The sequence below is a fragment of the Nicotiana tabacum genome, chromosome 14 (assembly GCF_000715075.1).
Source record: "Nicotiana tabacum cultivar K326 chromosome 14, ASM71507v2, whole genome shotgun sequence".
Classification (NCBI taxonomy): Eukaryota; Viridiplantae; Streptophyta; class Magnoliopsida; order Solanales; family Solanaceae; genus Nicotiana; species Nicotiana tabacum.
The window spans coordinates 15,808,320-15,828,360 of record NC_134093.1 but is presented as its reverse complement, the minus strand read 5'-3'; the positions used below and the strand labels follow the sequence as shown (position 1 = coordinate 15,828,360).

At 40.4% G+C, this 20,041-nt stretch overlaps 1 protein-coding gene across 2 annotated transcripts; it reads right to left on the bottom strand.

Moving 5' to 3' along the window:
- Positions 1-543: 543 nt before the first annotated feature.
- LOC107828780 (serine/threonine-protein phosphatase PP1) lies at positions 544-8,244 on the bottom strand. Of its 2 annotated transcripts, none has more exons than XM_016656150.2 (4): positions 7,802-8,244; positions 2,281-2,840; positions 1,967-2,182; positions 544-1,035 (listed from the first exon to the last, which is right to left on the bottom strand). In XM_016656150.2, exons 1-4 carry the CDS (start codon positions 7,821-7,823, stop codon positions 1,012-1,014), a joined length of 822 nt encoding a protein of 273 aa, XP_016511636.1. In that variant the 5' UTR covers positions 7,824-8,244; the 3' UTR covers positions 544-1,011. The 2 variants fall into 2 exon arrangements, with proteins under 2 accessions (XP_016511636.1, XP_016511635.1); XM_016656149.2 differs by having other exon boundaries at positions 7,828-8,244.
- Positions 8,245-20,041: the final 11,797 nt, after the last annotated feature.

Genomic DNA, 20,041 nt, shown 5'->3' with positions numbered 1-20,041 from the left:
TTTTCAACATTTCCAGTTTTCGTAGTAACCTTGACTGAAAACCTACCACTACTAAACGAATTGAAATAGTTGGTGAAGAATCAAACTTGGAATGTGTCTGCTGGGGCAAAAAAGAGATAGGATGGCAGGACTAGAATAAACAGCAAAGTTACCAAACTATTTTCGTATGGTTGGTGAATATCCTGAGATGAATTTAAATGGAGTAACATAATAAGTGAGAATTCTCATAACCGATCTCAACTTATTTTGAACTGAGGGATTGTAGTTAAACGTCTCCGGCTTGTTTTACAGTAGCAGGAGCAATTTTACTCTTCAACCTAGTTCAATATTTGGAGAGAAGAACATAGAGACACAGAGAGAGAGGGAGAGAGAGAGTGTGTGCGCGCGCCTGCATTTGGGCAGTATTCTTGAGCCAAGATAACGGCTGAAATCAGAGGATATTGCAAAACCCTCATTTTCAGGACTTTCAATAGACTAGCAATGACTCTACGAAGAATCGCAATGAAGACCATTTATTTAGCTATTAATGGACCTCATAGTTCACTTTCAATGTTGAGATCAGGCGAACAGATACATATTTTGCAATGTAAAGTGTTCATGAACAAACAAACAACCTGAGTTTCATAGTGAGCACAAAGCTCAGCTCAACTCGTTCAATAAACGAGCTTGAGCTGAACTTTTGTTCACAAACAGCGACTCATTTACACTCCTACACATAACCGGTATCATCCTTTCTGCTGTATCAGACTGCACAGGGAAGTTCCCTGAGAGTAAAAAGGTTAGTAAATCTTTTGCTGGTGAATAATAGAGGCCGCGTTCACCAGATTTTGGTTTATATTATACACATCAATCAGAATTGTCACAAATTTCTCGATTCCTATCATGCATAGGTATCTTCATCTTCTGAGTCTTCTTTGATGCTTACAACCCGAGCCTGATACCTGACGAGGCTGAGGCTGCATGCCACGGAGCTGACTGAGGTAATAATCATTATTGAGTGTCTGGTTCATCTCATCCTATTTTACCGAGAAATGACTGCAACAAATGTAGATCTTTGTGTTAAATTATCACTAATAAGAGGGCATCGAGAAATAATGCATGTGGATTTAAAGAACAATACTGTGGTCAAAAGAAGTATGAAATAGACTCCAGGACTCCGAGAAAAGGAAGAAAAGCATATGAATAAAAAGAAAAAACAGCACGACGAAATTGATGCAGTCTCTAGATAACTGCCTATACTGGATTAGAAATCTGAGATCACAAGATGTGCTATGTAGAAAAAGTTGAAACTTTTATTGGATCCTAAGACTACTGATGAATTCCAGAAGTAGCCTGCGTAGCGACGATTTACACAAAGTCATTGACCCAATGCCGCGAGGAATGCAAAATATTTCCTACTGAAAAAAAGGAAGTTATAATCGAGCTATGAACTTTTAAGGGATGATGGACCAGGAACACACTCTTCAAGGCTGATAAAATGTGACTTTGCTAAGAACATTAGAGCAACTTTCTGAACCGTGCATGATTTCGCGAGCACGGTTCAGAAAAAGTGAAATCGCGAGCTGAAAAAGTGAGTGCAGGCTAAACATTCAACATTGAAATCTCAACGTCCAAGTACCACCACCTTTTATATATCTTCATAAAGAAGATTAAAGAACTTAAGGGGTTATGCAAAGAATTTTTACTGGTTCAAATAGATCCAGTCATCAAAACTAATTAAATGACTATCAAGATCCAAATAGATCATCTTGTTGGAAAACACTCCCTTATGGGTATTCTTAATCTAAAGATGTAACCTAGGTAGCAGAAAAGGGGCCTAATACTTCAACTACATAAAGACCAATGAGTTAACCAAACCCCGATCCACCATCCCATATTTTACAGGTCCACGAACCAAGGATCAATAAACCAATGACACCCTACCTTTTTCAGTGTAACAAAAGGTATTCAGTGAAGAAAGATTTACCTTTGTTTTGGTTAGAGTTCCATTTTTATAAGCGGTGCTTCCAAATCCAAACTTAGGCTTCTTCTCTGCCGACTTTAATATCTGGAAAGAGCACATCAGTGTCTCATCCACACTCATCATAGCACCAGCATTGTCAAACTCTCCACAATAATTAGGGGCTGAGAAAATAGTCACTAGCTGTCTGTTAGCAAAAAACTCATATCCATCTTCCACAACCTACATTAAGTACAAATAAACTGTAAAATTTTAAGAAACAAAATTCTGAAAAGAAAAGGAAGGGAAAAGCAACAACTGGAAGCACTCAGTTTCTGAACCTGGTGGGCACGGCAAATGAGATCAAGATCTTGCTTCTGAAGAAATTCTGTCACCTTATCTGGGCCAAAGGTATAGGAAACGCCCCTATCGCTCATTCCCCACCCTTTAACATCTCTACTAGGATCTGACCATAAAAGATCACAAAGCAGTCCAGCTTCTGGAACATCAGTTGGTCGGTGCAGGTTCCTTATCTGATCCAGATGATAAAGCTCGGGGGAGAGTCCGCCATGCATGCACAAAATCTTTTCGTCAATGAGAGCTGCCACAGGCATGCAGTTAAAACAATCTGTGAATATCTTCCACAGTCGAACATTGAACCTTCGTTTACACTCATCATAGAATCCATATATACGATTCACAGAAGCACATTCATGATTTCCCCTCAAAAGGAAAAAGTTTTCACGATACTTTATTTTATATGCGAGCATAAGGCATATTGTCTCCAGACTCTGCTTCCCACGATCCACATAATCACCCAAGAATAGGTAATTGGATCTTGGAGGTAATCCACCATATTCGAATAGCCTCAGTAGATCAGAATACTGACCATGGATATCCCCTAGCCAAGTATGGCACCATGAAAAGAATTAGATAAGAAGTCATGTTTTCTTCCCCAGAAAAAAGAGAGAGAGAAATAGCAAGCAATGTTTTAACATATATTTTAATCTTTTATGGGGTTACAACCAAATATTGGTCCCTCAAAAATGACAATGAGAAGCAACAACATAAGGGGAAGTTGGAAAATAGAACTATACCAAAATTAAAAATAAAATTGAATAAAGGGGAACATATTGGCAATCAGGATACATGCACAACTCGAAGCAAAGAATACAGTCAGCTTAGATCTTCTGAGAGAGCACTTTCAGTCAGACGAAACGTACAAAAGTGCAGAGTGTCAGTGACTTGTGAGTGCTGAACCGATGCTTTTACAGCCAAATATAATTGGATATGGGGTGTAGATATGGATGATTCAACTTTCAAGAAAATTCTTGATGTTAGACTGCAAATGCATTGTTCTTGGTAGGAAGGATTTACAAAATTATACACTAGGAGGGAGATAATGAGAAAAAGTAGAGCGGATAATTAATACTCTAATAGTTTCTTTATGCCATGAAAACCCGCTTGGCCACCATCTGGATTAGTAAATTCACCAGTTTTTCAGTTTTAGCTAGCCTTGTCATAGCTACCGAAAAGGTATGACCTAAACCAGCAAGGTGGCTGGTTCTTGTATCAACAGGTCAAAGTTTGAATGTACTTCTACAGAACAGATTATATTTGGATAATATTTGGTTGATCTTAAGAATTCCTGCTGAGCAGGTATTAGAAATACTTAGTTGTGGAACCGGATGCAGTTAAACTCTCTTGTGGAAAGGGAGGAGAACTCGATCACCTCGATCACAGCAGCAGCAGAAGCAGCCGGATGCAGTTAAACTCTCTTGTGGAAAGGGAGGAGAACTCGATCACAACAACAACATGGAATCCCACAAGTGGGGTCTGGGAAGGGTAGTGTGTACGCAGACCTTAACCCTACCTATGAAGGTAGAGAGCCTGTTTCCGAAAGACCCTCGGCTCAAGAACGTAAAAAAAATGGAGCAATAGAGAAACAATAGCAACAACAATGTAATAAGACAGTGTAAGCAAATAATACAACGAATAATGACAGAGATCCAAGGAAATGAAACAACAAGAATAGTTAGTGCCAATCTCACTGCTAATATTGACATACCGTATATAAACACAAAGGACTAGGAATAGGAAGGTACCCGACTAGTACAACTACTACTAGTAACAAGGCAAACTCTAGACTGTCTATCAACCCACCACCCTAATTTTCGACCTTCACACCTTTCTATCGAGGGTCATGTCCTCGGTAAGCTAGAGGAGAGCCATGTCCTGCCTAATCACCTCACCCCAGTTCTTCTTAGGCCTCCCTCTACCCCTCCTCTGACTCGACGCGGGAAACCTCTCGCACCTCCTAACCGGGGCATCAACGTCTCTCCTCTTCACATGACCAAACCATCTCAGCCTCGATTCCCTCAACTTCTCTTCCACCGGGGCCACATCTAATTTGTCCCTAATATATTCATTCTTAATCTTATATTTTCTAGTATGCCCACACATCCATCGCAACATCCTTATTTCTTTCTACTTTCATCTTCTAGGCATGAGATTTTTTGACTGGCCAACACTCGGCTCCATACAACATGGTCGGTCTAACTACTGCTTTGTAGAACTTGCCCTTAAGTCTAGGTGGCACATTCCTGTCACACAAAACACCAGAATCAAGCCTCCATTTCAACCACCCTGCTCCTATACGGTGTATGACATCCTCGTTAATCTCCCCGTTACTCTGTATAATCGACCCAAGATATTTGAAACTATCTCTCTTGGGGATGACCTGGGTATCAAGCTTCACGTCCACTTCTGGTTCATGCGTCCCAATACTGAACTTACACTCCACATATTCTGTTTTTGTCATGCTCAACTTGAAACCTTTAAATTCCAGGGTCTGACGCCACACCTCCAGCTTAGCATTAACCCCGCCGCGCGTCTCGTCATTAAGAACTATATCATCTGCAAATAACATACATCATGGCACTTTCCCCTGTATATTATGCGTTAGCACGTGTATCGCTAGGGCAAATAAAAATGGGCTAAGAGTTGATCCCTGATGCAATCCCATCATCACTGGAAAATAATATGAATCCCCTCCCACGGTCCTCACCCGAGTCTTAGCACCATCGTACATGTCCCTAATCACCCTAACGAACGCTACCGGAACGCTGCTAACCTCCAAACATCTCCATAGAACCTCCCTAGGGACTTTGTCGTAAGCTTTTTCTAAGTCAATGAACACCATATGTAAGTCCTTCTTCCTCTCCCTATATTGCTCCATCAACCTCCTCACAAGATGGATGGCTTCTGTAGTCGACCGCCCCGACATGAATCCGAACTGATTTTCTGAAATAGACACACTCCTTCTCAAGAGAACTCGATCATAAGATGCTATTAATTTTAGATTTTCATGTCATTATCTACCCAAACTAGTTAAGACCCCCCAAGAGTTACTCCTTAACAGTTAACTAAAAATACACATTGATAGTTGAATTTCAAATCATTATTAGCAACCAACTTGCCAAATTTAATAACATCATTAGTCCGTTGATCAGCTCATCTCTGCACTTGTGTAACAAATATCATAATATCAAAACCAAAATGCTCTAAAAAATGTATGCCACACTAAATTTCACCAAAGGCCTAATGTAGGATTCAGTTTAATATTTTAAAACTGACCAAACACACCAAACCAAACGGAATCACATAAATCCTGCGCTCTTATGATATTACTTGATTTTGGTATTCAAAATTGGAAAGCGACAAGTCAGTTTGATATTGGTTTGGTAAGACCGTAATTAAGAAATTGTTAACATCGAAATATATTCTTAATGACTTGCCAATTGCCAAGTTTATTTCTTCCTTTTTTGTTTTCTAAAATCTTTTGCTTACTGTTCAGTTTCAAACAAGCCAGTTAAAAATGCTACTTTTTTTACAGTTTACATCCATTTTCACAACCGAAAAAGGGCAAAATATCAGTTGAATAAATGCACTTGGAATATAGAATCAACAAATAAATAAAGTTGCATTTTCTTTGTTGAATTTAGTTGTTTATTTCTTGCACAACAATAACATACCCAGTATAATCCCACGGGTGGGGTTTGGGGAGGGTAGTGAGTACGCAGACCTTACCCCTACCTGGAGAGGTAGAGAGGCTATTTCCGATAGACCCTCGGCTCAAGAAAAGGTGGAAAGGAAGAATAGGGGAGAAGAAGAGGAGGGAAGAGGGGGGAGAAAGGCGAACAACTGTTACTTATTTTCAACAGGAATAAAGACGTATAAGCTAATAATGGAAGACTTTCTTTTTTCCAAAAAAGGAGTAAGCAAACCTAGAAATGCTGTTCATTCCACAAACCTATAATTGAAACATGCAAGTTTAGTTCCAAAGAGTAGACATACCTTAAATAGATAGTATGAAAGCCATACAACACATCACTATAATAGGTGAAATTTCATGTTAACTAATAGAGTTTTTCGGTTTGCATGTTAGAATTTATGACAAACAACAAAACACTTTGATTATTTTATTAACTGATGACTGGCAAATTGGTAAATCTCAAGATGACCGACAGCATTTACAACTCGATAAAAGCTTAACCTAACAATGATTTAAGTTGGACTCCACATATTAATTGCATGCCCATATAGAGAGATTGCATGCATTAAAAAGAAAGCTAACTTTAATTACGTAAGAGAATGAACCAATTAAGGACCAAAACAGAGAGTATTTAGTTTGAACAATGAATTCCAGAATCGAGATTAAGACTAGGTTTGACCAGAGAGAAAAGGGGAGAGAGCTCAAGACTGTCTGGTGCAATATAGTTTATACGTGCCTGCGTCCTATGGGTAATATGGAAGGAAAGGAACAATCATAGTTTTGAAGGCTTTCACACACATTTCACAAATGTTTGAATTTCTTAGCTTTTTGGACTAACTTAATATATGTATACAATCTAGATAGAGTTTTTGAGTTCCTTCACACTCTATTAGGAACTGCCTTCATCATTTGTAATCAAACAATTTTGTACATATCAGCACTCACTTAGTGCTAATTCAACAATACCATGATTACTTGTCCAAAAAAAGGGGGAGAGCAAAACGAGCAGAAATAAAAAGAAGAGCGGTGCGTGTTAATTCTTGCTCTATTGGGAAAAAAAGAGGAGAATTGAAAGTCAAAGGGAACACGGCAGCCATAATAGCATTTGAAAACCTTCCGGTATTAGACTGCAAGGCAGAGGATGTATTCTTTACATAAGTGAAGTAAATCAAGCAGTCTCTTGGACCAAACATAGAAAGGATAGCCTTTTCACACTGGTTCAGTTAGATAACTAGAAGCAAGGACTATTCAATTTTCTCACTTAGGGAAAGGATCATAGAAAAATTGGAAGAAGAATTGTGTAAAAGAGAAACATGCCAAAGGCTAATTTCACAGTTTTATAATGGTAGCAAGAGTAAAACTAGCCAATTCATGATGTTAATTTGAAGGAAACTAATAGTTTGGTACGAGGGATAAGGGATAATTAATCCCAGGATTAAATTTGAGATGAGTTTATCCGACGTTTGGTTGGGATAAAATCGCGGTATAACTAATCCCGGGATAATTAATCTTGGAATAACTTGTTTCCCAACCGAACGACCCCTTAGCATATAGTGACACCCTTCAACCTAATCATGAATTAAAACAACAACATCAACTTCAAGCATTAAACCTCATGCTCTTAGAACCCAATTAAAGTCAACAACCAATATTACTTTTGAAAGAAAACAAAAAGAGAATCAAAGACTAAATCTTTATATAAAATAAAACTATAAAAGACACCAACTTTAAGAACTGCAACAACAAACTCAAACCCACTCCAGGGAACTCAAATTCCATTAAAAATTAAATTAAAGAAAAGAGATTACATGAAATTTTAAAAGAGTGCATGTACCACAGATCTTGATAGGTGCATCAAGCTCAAGAAGATTAGGCTGTTGCAAGAAAATTTCTTTAGATTTGAGACAAAGGTGCCTGATTTCGTATTCAGATAGCTGCACTTGTTTCCCTGGTCTATGTCGAACTTCAATTAAACGGTTTATTATATCATCCAAATCTACTGAACCCATATCCCTCTTCCTCTACTCTCTCTCTCTCTCTCTCTCTCTCTCTCTCTCTTTCTCTCTGTGTGTGTCAAGATTGATCAAGCAGAAGAAAGTTGACAGGTTTGAAACACCAATTTTGGTGAACACATTTACAAGACACGTGTACTTGTGACAGTTAAAAGAAAACTGGTAAAGTGTGTAGAACTGATTCGAAGATTATGGTGATGAAAAAGGAAGAAGAAGTAGAGAATAAAGTGGAGTGGAATAGTGGGAATAGTGGATTGGCATTTTATTATTAGAGAAAAGAAAAGAAAGATAGATAGAGAGAGGGAATTAAAATCAAAGACTTTCGGGGGGGGGGGGGGGGGGATTGGGAATTATGATTATGGGTGGAGTTTGAAAATGGCTTTTTATGTGAGAAAGAATAACGTATTTATCTGAGTGCTAATGGCCACGGAAGAGTGAATCGATGCCTGAATTAAGAGAGCGACAGCTATTTATGTTAGTGGCCAAGTCTTCATCTCTAAACAATGGATTATTTTGTCTTAGGTATTCTTATGTATGTGTTGCTAATAAATACGCCTTGTTATAAATATATTATACGGTGGATGTCTATTTAGTAATCTGTTATAAATAAGCTTGCTGAAAAAACTTATTCGTATTGGACTCTACCATTTTAAGCACTTACTTCGAATTTAATTTCTATTTCAGTGTTCATCTCCAATGTAAGGCTACGCTCTTACGTCCATAGTTAGATCTTGTTCATTACGAGTATCATAAGGCAGATTATATCCTTGAGGTGGTGAGCTTTTCTTCTTGGCAGCAGTGATGTGGATATCACTTACATCTGGAGTGGCTAAATTTGTGTAAAGTAATTTGAGCCTTTTGCTTATATTTGGTTTAATATCTGAAAGTGCAAGAGGGGGGTGAATTATGATATTTTTTTTCTTTTTCAAAGTAGTCGACTAATTTGAGTTCTACCTTTTCAGGAATCAAATGAAAAAAATAAATTGTAGAAAGTAAATGACACAATATGTTTTTATACTAGTTTGGATTCAGAGTGAACCCTACGTCCAGTCCCCTTGGGTTGCAAGGGTGATCTCTTTCAAGTAAGAAGTGGCTTAGTACATATGAGTTGATGTTGTTATACACCAATAACTTTTGTCACTCGTTCTTCTCTCTATAATTGATACAACGCCTCACTAGTATTTTTTTTCTCTCTCTCTTCTCTTCTTTGTTACACAAGAAATCTAAAGCAGGGGCTACAATATTTTGTTTGAAGTAGAACGAAGAAATTGAAGTTAGTTTGATCAAAGTATATCATTCCAAGGCCAGTGCAGTAGGTATTTATACTTCTCGATGCCTTCAAGTCTTGTACATCTTTTTGAGAGATTGCGAACCTAAGAGAGTTTGTATTCATACTAATTCGTAGATTGATTCTGACTTGTCTTGACTCGCAGGCTTGAGATTTCTTCCTTAATTGAGAGAATATTTCCATTGCCAGATCTCTTAATTGATGCCTTCGATTGACGTCATTATGTGGGAGAATCTTTTGCGGATGATTTCGTGCCAGTAATCTCCTTTGATTTAGATCCTTCCTATAATATCTCTTTTAATTGATTTTGTCATCTTCCTTGATTGATTCGTCCGCTTCTCTTTCCTTTTTCGTTTGATTTATGTGTGCCTCTATATTATTGCTCAGATCTTGTCCTGCACATAGGGAGTAATTGGTTATTTTGTATCATTGAAATTTACTAAGATCTAACAATATTCTTATCATTACTTGCTTGGTTATGTGTTTCGTGTACACTACGTACCTATTTTGGTATTTGTTTTCATCATTACAAAGTGGATAACATTGTTAGATTCACTTAAACTCTAGCAGAGTTTGCGAGAAATATACAACTATGCCTATGACCACCAGAAGTGATGATTTAGGCTTGCTATGGTTACAATGAAGATAAGTTAGAGAAAGTTTCTCTATATTACATGCACACCTCAATTTTCTCCTGAAGTAGCAAATATATTAAGAGAGGTTGAAGCATCACAATTTGATGCGATTAATGCGCGTTCAGATAATTATGTTCGATTTCCTGAAGGATGAGATTTTTTGATAAATATTAATCCATTCCCTGAAGTGAATGTGACAATATTAATAAAGTCGTAAATATGAACGCGCTCTTGATGTAAATATATTACGATTTATCTCCAGAAGAAGTAATATGATTGAGAGAATATGTACTCAATTTTTCGTATTTTTTTCTCCTGAAGAAGTAACACAATTAAAATTTCCTCCCTGAAGTAGGAAAATATTATGAAAATATGTTTTCATGTGCTTAAACAATTATTTTATATTGTTCATTTGATTATGATTTTCTCTCATGATACCAGAAGTGTCTGAGTAATATTTGATAGTACAAAATGTATAAAAAAAAACTCTTGAAGAGCTAATTGTTTGTCTAGAAGACACATGACACCATTAGTATCTGAATAATATTATGGTCAAAATATATGTTGTAGTAAACCCGAAATTTACTAATACAAATGACTTTCATATTGAGACTACAAATGATTGGAAGATTAAAAATCTTCATGTTTCTACAACCATAGGGGGTAAAATAATATGCATGTGAAAAGTTACCTGACTTATTCTTTAATTTGTACTACATCATGTATTATAGTAAATCAGAAGTTTACTAATGAAAAAGCAGTCACAGTAAATCAGAAGTTTTACTGAAGCAAAAGTAGCTACTACAATAAACCATGAATTTGATGATACGAAAGTAGCCATAGTAAATCAGAAGTTTACTAATGCAAAAGTTTATGCCATAGTTACTTTAGAAGTTTACTAAGAGATAGCACATACCATGATAAATTTGAAGTTTTCATTTGCCATTTTTAAATGAGCTATTTGAGAATTCATATAAGCATATACTCAAGAACTAGAAGATTTTTCAAGAATTCTCATGTGTTGCTTGTTCTCATAATAAATTGATTATACTGGCTAAAGTTGGACTAAGACCCCTGAATTTTGGAATATATAAAAGGTGAATATGAGCCCCTTCACCTATCATGTGAGCCACTTATAGATGCATATATGAGATGGTTACATGTGTGTTTATTGTCAACCTGCAGTTTAGCATTTGGAATTGTTTTTCTCAATTAAGAGCATAATTTTCAGATTATGAAATCAAGACAGTTTATCTTGATAATGCTGGTGTATATCCAAGTTGGTTTAGCAATGAATACCTCATATTAATAACTACACTATTGCTTTTGAGAACAAAGTTTCATGTGTTGGTCTAAGATTTTCTAAATTGCATACAACAATATTTGTATGCATCATACCAACAAGATATGATAAGTCCTCCCCTTACAATTGGTTCTGGATCAGAAACCAAATATTTTTACTATCTAATAACTATTGATGTGTGGTATATAATTAATTTCTCTACCACAATGCACCAAGATAAGTTCCCCAAAGAAAATTGGGGATATATGTTAGTTTTTCTATGTAACGACCCGGCCGGTCGTTTTGAGAGTAATAGCCCTGATCCCCTATTTATTATTTTCCCCGTACCTTTTTCTGCTTAGGTGACTTATCGGGAGGTTTTATTTTTGGTTTCGGAGTGTTTTGGGACACTTAGTCCCTAAATGAAGGTTTAAGCCTTAGGATTTGCACCGTAGTCAGAACAGGGTGCAGACGACTTCGGAATGGAATTATGTCGATTCTGTTAGCTCTATTAGGCGATTTTGGGTTTAGGGGCGTGTCCGGATTGTATTTTGGAGGTCCGTAACTTATTTAGGCTTGAAATGGTGAAAGTCAAATTTCTGGAGATTTTGACCGGTAGTGGACATTTTGATATCGGGGTCAAATTTCGATTCCGAAAGTTGAAGTAGGTCCGTAATGTTGAATATGACTTGTGTGCAAATTTTGGGGTCAATCGGACGTGGTTTGGTTGGTTTCGGCATCGGTTGTCGAATTTGGAAGTTTCAAGTTCTTTAAGTTTGAATTGGAGGATGATTTATGATTTTAGCATTGTTTGATATGGTTTGAGGGCTCGACTAAGTTCGTATGGTGTTTTAGGATTGGTTGGTATATTTGGTTGAGGTCCCAGGGGCCTCAGGTGAGTTTCGGGTGGTTAACGGACTTGGAATGGAAGATGAGAAATTTCTGAAGTTTGGTCTTTTGCTCGTATGATCGCACCTGTGAGGGTATTAGCCGCAGGTGCGAGGCCGCATGTGCGATAAGTTGAGCGCAGGGGCAGAAGGGGTGGAGATTAGTAGTGGTCGCATGTGCGATGGTTTCTTCGAACCGGCAATAGCGCAGATGCGGACTAGTGGTAGCAGAAGCGGAGGCATCCAAGGTTAGTCGTTTTCGCAGGTGCACCCACATTTTTCGCACAAGCGGGCGCGCAAGTGCGAGCCCAACCTCCGCAGATGCGAGCCCAGGCTCCGTAGGTACGGAAATGCCTGGATAGTGTTTAAAATCGAAGGGCTTTGTGATTTTTGTCATTTTGGACTTTGCAAACTCGATTTAGGGCAATTTTTGAGAGCATTTTCGAGGCATTTTTTGAGGTAAGTCCGTTGTACTTATTTTTTATCAATAATCTTGCTTCCCCATTTATTTTTTTACCTAGTTAGTGTATATTTAAGGTGGAATTTGGGAGTTTGAGGCTAGGGATTTGGAAAGTTTGATTTGTGGATTTGAAGGTCCATTTGGTGTCGGATTTTAGTAAATTTGATATGGTTAGACTCGTAAGTGAATGGGCTTTTAGATTTTATGACTTTTACATGATCCCGAGATGTGGGCCCGGGTCGACTTTTAAGGGCAAATTTCGGAATTTTTATTAAAGTATTGATTTCATTAATTGGATGAGTCTATTATGGTTGTATTTATGATATGTAATTACTTTTGGCTAGATTTAGGACATTCGGAACCGGATATTCGTGGGAAAGGCATTTTGACCGATTGATTGAGCTTGGTTCGAGTTAAGTGGCTTTCCTGGGGGGAACTCCCCGTAGGATTTGTACTGATTTGATATATGAGCATCGTGTACGTGAGGTGACGAGTACGTACACGGGCTAATTATGTAAAAACCCGATTTTTCTACTAAGTAATAACCTGATTTCTATTTTATTTGAGTTTCACCAGCATGTGTAGAATCCTGCTAGATTAGAATAACATGCTTACTTGCCTTAACTGTTTACTTGAACTACGTGCAGCATGTTTAGTGAATTTACATGTCTTTCCTTAACTCGTACTTAGGTTGAAATGTAGGATTTCGTGTCGTAACTATTGAATTCTATTGTTTCGTTGCATATTTACTTTAGGTCTACAGAACGGTATTTCGGGAGATCCCCATGTACTGCATATTTACTTTGGGACTACAAAACAGTATTTCGGGAGATCCCCTTGTACTACATATTTACTTTGGGACTACAGAACGGTATTCCGGGAGATCCCTCTGTCTTGTATATTTACTTTGGGACTACAGAACGGTATTCCAGGAGATCCCGTGCACATTTACGTTTGGGACTACGAGTTGGTATCTCGGGAGATCCCCTGTTGTATTTTGTGTACTGAGTTGTTACCTTCTATGAATTCTTTCTTGTTAAATTTCAGTCTTTATTTACTGCGATATTTCATTCTTGCCTTGCCTTATTATTAATTATACCAGTAGGGTCCTGACCTAACCTCGTTACTACTCGACCGAGGTTAGGCTTGGCACTTACTGAGTACCAATTGTGGTGTACTCATGCTACTCTTCTGCACATATTTTTTGTGTGTAGATCCATGTGCTCCTTATCAGCCACACTATCAGTGAGCCAGGACAACTTTGGAGACTTCAAGGTATATCTGCCGCGTCCGCAAACCTCGGAGTCCCTTTCTACTCTTCCCCATGTCGTTTATCTTCTGTATTTTCTTTTAATAGACTCTGATGTATAGAGACACTAGATTTTCCTTCTGTAAATTGTGATTCATGATGTTTTGGATTTTGGGATTGCTGTGTATTTTTGAACAGTTAGTTGTTAAAATTATGTTTTCATTTCATTATTTCACAAATGTTAGGCTTACCTAGTCGTAGAGACTAGGTGCCGTCACGACGTCATACAGAGGGGAAATTTGGGTCGTGACAAGTTGGTATCAGAGCTCTAGGTTCATAGGTGTCGTGAGTCACAAGCCAGTTTATTAGAGTCTCATGGATCGGTACGGAGACATCTGTACTTATCTTCGGGAGGCTATGGAACTGTTAGGAAAATTTCACTACTTTGATTCCTTATCGTGCGAAAATTGTTGACTTCAAAAATTCTAAACTTCTGTATTCTATTCTCTCACAGATGGTGAGGACACGTACAAGCGGATCTAATGACCAGGCACCCGCACCCCTTGCTAGAGCCGCGGGAGGTCGTGCCGGGGTAGAGGCCGAGGGACGTCTACGTAGTGTAGCCAGAGCACCCCTCACGAGTTGCTACAGAGGATCCCCTAGTAGCTCCAGTTGGAGGGCAAACACTTGAGGCACATGTTCCTACACCAGCCCTCCAGGAGACTCTAGCCCAGTTTCTGAGCATGTTCAGCACCTTAGCTCAGGCTGGATTATTCCACTTGCCCCTGCCACATCTTAGGCTGGGGGGAGGAGCACAGACTCCTATCGCCGGTACTCAGAGCGGCGGGTTCAGGTCGACCAGGTTCCAGAGATTGTACCAATGCAGCTGGTAGCTCCAGCTCAGCCCGAGGTTAGGGCAACAGCTTCTGAGGTGGAGCAACTCAGACTTGAGAGGTACAAGAAGTACCACCCACCTACCTTCAATGTATTGGCTATAGATGACGCTCAGGGTTTTCTGGTGGAGTGTCATCTTATTCTCCATACTATGGGCATAATGGAGACGAGCGGGGTTTCTTTTACTATATTCCAGTTTAGAGGAGCAGACTATCAGTGGTGGCATACTTATGAGTTAAGTAGTCCGACTGAGGTAGCTTCACTTACATGGACTCAGTTCTCGGATATGTTTTTGAGAGAGTATGTCCCTCAGAGCCCCAGGGATTCATGGCGTGTGGAGTTTGAACAGTTGCGCCAGGGTGCTATGACTGTGTGAGAGTATGCAGTTCGCTTCAGTGATTTGGCCCGACATGCATCGGCCTTGGTTGCCACAGTTCGAGAGTGAGTTCGACGGTTTATTGAGGGACTCTACCCCAGCATCCGGATTAGTATGGCCAGAGAGTTAGAGATGGATATTTCTTATTAGCAGGTTGTGAGTATTGCCAGGAGATTGGAGGGCATGCTTGCCCGGGATAGAGATGAGAGGGAGGCCAAGAGGTCTCGAGAGACTGGTTATTACTCTGGAGCTCGTGTCCTAGTAGCTCTTCATGGTAGGGGTTATGTGAGTCGCCCCGTTCATTCAGCTCTTCCAGCCGCCAATGGCGTTCCAGCTCCTTCTAGGCCCCAGGAGCCTTATTATGCACCACCAATATCTAGTGTGCCTCCTGTACGGGGTGTTCCTAGTGGCCAGTCCAGCAGACCTGGCCCGATCCAGTCACAACATCCACACCCTCCCAGAGCTTGTTTTGAGTGTGGAGACACTCGCCATATGGTGAGGGATTGCCCCATATTTAGGAGGGGTGCACCTCCACAGACTTCTTAGGCACAACGTGTTCCACCGGGTCCTCAGGCTATAATTACAGCACCAGCTACCACCCTACTTGCTCAGCCAGCCCGAGGTGGAGGTCGGAGAGGTAGAGGTCGTCCTAGAGGGGGAGGCCAGGCCAGATATTATGCCCTTCCTGCTCGTACAGAGGCAGTCGCTTATGATTCTATCATTACAAGTATTGTCCCGGTTTGTCATAGAGATGCGTCAGTATTATTTGACCCAAGCTCTACATATTGTTATGTGTCCTCTTATTTTGCCCCGTATTTGGGCGTATCTCAGGATTCTTTGAGTTCCCCTGTTTATGTGTCTACTCATGCAGGAGATTTTCTTATTGTGGACAGCGTGTATCGGTCATGTTTGATTGCTCTTAGTGGTTTTGAGACCAGAGCCAATTTATTATTGCTCAACATGGTGGACTGAGATATTATTTTGGGTATAGACTGGTTGTAGCCCCATTATGCTATTCTTGATTGTCATGCTAAAATCGTGGTGCTGGCTATGCCAGGTTTACCACAGTTTGAGTGGAGAGGTACCTTAGAGTATACTCCGAGCATAGTTATTTTATTTCTTAAAGCTCAATGAATGGTTGAGAAGGGGTATGGCACGTATCTAGCTTATGTGAGAGATGTCAGTATTGATACTCTTACAGTTGAGTCAGTTCAAGTAGTGAGGGACTTTCCAGATATGTTCCCAGTTGATCTTCGGGGCATGCCGCCCGACAGAGATATTGATTTTGGCATTGATTTGTTGCCGGGAACTCAGCCCATCTCTATTTCTCCATATCGTATGGCTCCTCCTGGGTTAAATGAGTTGAAGGAGCAGTTACAGGAATTGCTTGATAAGGGCTTCATTCGGCCCAGTATGTCACCTTCGGGTGCTCCTATCTTATTTGTGAAGAAGAAGGATGGTTCTATGCGGATGTGTATTGATTAACGCCAGTTGAACAAAGTCAGTGAAGAACAAGTATCCATTGCCTCTTATTGATGATTTATTTGATCAATTACAGGGTGCCAGAGTGTTTTCCAAGATTAACTTACATTCAGGATATCATCAGTTGAAGATTCGGGAGCCAGATATCCCGAAGACTGCTTTCAGGACCAGATATGGTCACTATGAGTTTCTTGTTATGTCTTTTGGGCTGACCAATGCCCCAACAGCTTTTATGCACTTGATGCACAGTGTGTTCCGGTCTTATCTTGACTCATTCGTCATTGTGTTTATTGACGACATTCTGATGTACTCTCGGACTCGGGAAGATCATGAGCAGCACCTGAGGACTGCACTTCAGACCCTGAGAGAAAAGAAGTTATATGCAAACTTTTCAAAAGTATATGATTTGGCTAGACTCAGTGGAATTCTTGGGTCATATAGTATCGAGTGAGGGGATCCAGGTGGATCCGAAGAAGATTGAAGCAGTGAAGAGTTGACCCAGACCGTCCTCAACTACAGAGATCCAGAGTTTTCTTGGTTTGACCGGGTATTACCGCCGCTTTGTAGAGGGATTCTCATCTATTGCAGCACATATGACCAAGCTGACCCAAAATGGTGCTCCGTTCAGGTGGACAGAGGAATGTGAGGAAATCTTTCAGAAGCTCAAGACAGCTTTGACTACAACCCCAGTATTGGTATTGCCTACAAGTTTGGGGTCTTATACTGCATATTATGATGCATCACGGATTGGTCTCGACGCGATGTTGATGCAGGACGGTAGGGTGAATGCCTACGCGTCCAGACAGCTAAAGGTACATGAAAAGAACTATCATGTGCACGACCTTGAGTTAGCAGCTATTATTCATGCTTTGAAGATTTGGCAGCATTATTTGTACGGTGTTCCTTGTGAGATTTACACCGATCATCGGAGTTTGCAGCATCTGTTCAAGCAGAAGGATCTTAATTTGCGTCAGATGAGGTGGTTAGAGATGCTTAAGGATTATGATATCACCATTTTATACCACCCTGGGAAGGCCAATGTGGTAGCTGATGCTTTGAGTCGCTGGGCAGAGAGTTTGGGGTGCTTAGCATATCTACCAGCAGCAGCAGAGGCCCATGGCGTTGGATGTTCAGGCCTTAGCCAGCTAGTTTATGAGATTGGATATTTTTGAGCCGAGTCGAGTATTGGCTTGTGTGGTCTCTCGGTATTCCTTTTATGATCGTATCAGGGAGTGGCAGTATAATGACCCCCATCTGCTTGTCCTTAGGGACACGGTCCAGCACGGTGATGCTAAGGAGGTCACTATTGGAAATGATGGTGCATTGAGGATGCAGGGCAGGCTATGTGTGCCCAATGTAGATGGTTTGCGTGAGTTGATTCTTCAGGAGGCTCACAGCTCGCGGTACTCCATTCATCCGGGTGTCGCGAAGATGTATCAGGACCTGAGGCAACATTATTGGTGGAGGAGGATGAAGAATGACATAGTAAAGTATGTGGCTAGATGTCTAAATTGCCAGCAGGTGAAGTATGAGCATCAACAACCGGGTGGGTTGCTTCAGAAGGTAGAGATTCTGGAGTGGAAATGGGAGCGGATCACTATGGACTTCGTTGTTGGTCTCCCACGGATTCAGCGAAAGTTTGATGCAGTTTGGGTGATTGTGGACAAGCTGACCAAGTCAGCTCATTTCATTCCTGTGATGACTACCTATTCTTCCAAGCAGTTGGCTCGAATTTATATCCGCGAGATCGTCAGGCTTCATGGCGTACCGGTATCTATCATCTCTGACCGGGGCACACAGTTTACATTACGATTCTGGAGAGCCGTACAACACGAGTTGGGTACTAGAGTGGAGCTGGGCATAACATTTCACCCTCAGACGGACGGACAGTCCAAGCGCACTATTGAGATATAGGAGGATATGTGTTGTGCTTGTGTTATAGACTTTGAAGGTTCGTGGGATCAGTTTTTGCCACTTGCAGAGTTTGCCTATAATAACAACTACCAGTCAAACATTAAGATGGCACTGTATGAGGCTCTATATGGTAGGCGATGTCGGTCCCTAGTGGGTTGGTTCGAGCCGGGCGAGGCTAGGTTATTGGGTACGGACTTGGTCAAGGATGCCTTGGAAAAGGTTAAGATGATTCAGGATAGACTTCGCATAACCCAGCCCATGATGACAGAAGAGTTACGCAGACCGAAAGGTTCACGATGTTGCATTCATGGTTGGAGAGCGGGTCTTGCTCTGGGTTTCGCCTATGAAGGGCGTTATGAGGTTCGGAAAGAAGGGCAAGCTGAGCCCAAGGTTCATTGGTCCTTTTGAGGTGTTGCGGCGTGTTGGGCAGGTTGCTTATGATCTTGCCTTACCTCCCAGCCTAGCAGGAGTTCATTCGGTATTTCATGTTTCGATGCTCCGGAAATATCACAGTAACCCGGCTCATGTATTGGATTTTAGCTCAGTCCAATTGGACAAGGATCTATCTTACGTTGAGGAGCCAGTGGCTATTTTAGACGAGCAGGTCAGAAAGCTAAGGTCTAAGAACATTGCTTTTGTGAAGGTTCAATGGAGGGGCAGCCGGTTTAAGAGGCGACTTGGGAGACTGAGCAGGATATGCGCATCCGTTATCCTCATATTTTCATCACTTCAGGTATGTCTCTATGCTCGTTCGATGACCAACGATTGTTTTAAGAGGGGAGGATATAACGACCCGGCCGGTCGTTTTGAGAGTAATAGCCCCGATCCCCCATTTACTGTTTCCCCCGTACCTTTTTCAGCTTAGGTGACTTGTCGGGAGGTTTTATTTTTGGTTTCAGAGTGTTTTGGGACACTTAGTCCCTAAATGGAGGTTTAAGCCTTAGGATTTGGACCGTAGTCAGAACTATGTGAAGACGACTTCGGAATGGAATTTCGTCGGTCCCGTTAGCTCTGTTAGGTGATTTTGGGTTTAGGGGCGTGTTCGGGTTGTGTTTTTGAGGTCCATAGCTTATTTAGTCTTGAAATGGTGAAAGTCAAAATTTTGGAGATTTTGACCGGTAGTGAAATTTTTTATATCAGGGTCGGATTCCGATTCCGGAAGTTGGAATATATTCGTAATGTTGAATATGACTTATGTGCAAAATTTGGGATTAATCGGACGTAATTTGGTTGGTTTCGGCATCAGTTGTCGATTTTGGAAATTTCAAGTTCTTTAAGTTTGAATCGGAGGATGATTTGTGATTTTAGCATTGTTTGATGTGGTTTGAGGGCTCTACTAAGTTCGTATGGTGTTTTAGGATTGGTTGGTATGTTTGGTTGAGGTCTCGATTGCCTCGGGTGAGTTTCGGGTGGTTAACGGACTTGGAATGGAAGTTGAGAAATTTCTGAAGTTTGATCTTTTGCTCGTATGATCGCACCTGCGAGGGTATTGAAGGACCATTTGGTGTCGGATTTTAGTAAATTTGATATTGTTAGACTCTTGAGTGAATGGGCTTTCAGATTTTGTGA

Excerpts from the sequence above, each read along its gene's own strand:
- LOC107828780 (XM_016656149.2), bottom strand. The coding sequence starts at position 8,002 with ATGGGTTCAGTAGATTTGGATGATATAATAAACCGTTTAATTGAAGTT. Across the intron at positions 2,841-7,827 it reads TGCACCTATCAAGATCTGTG|GGGATATCCATGGTCAGTAT; the intron begins GTACATGCACTC and ends ATACTTGGCTAG. Across the intron at positions 2,183-2,280 it reads TCATTTGCCGTGCCCACCAG|GTTGTGGAAGATGGATATGA; the intron begins GTTCAGAAACTG and ends TACTTAATGTAG.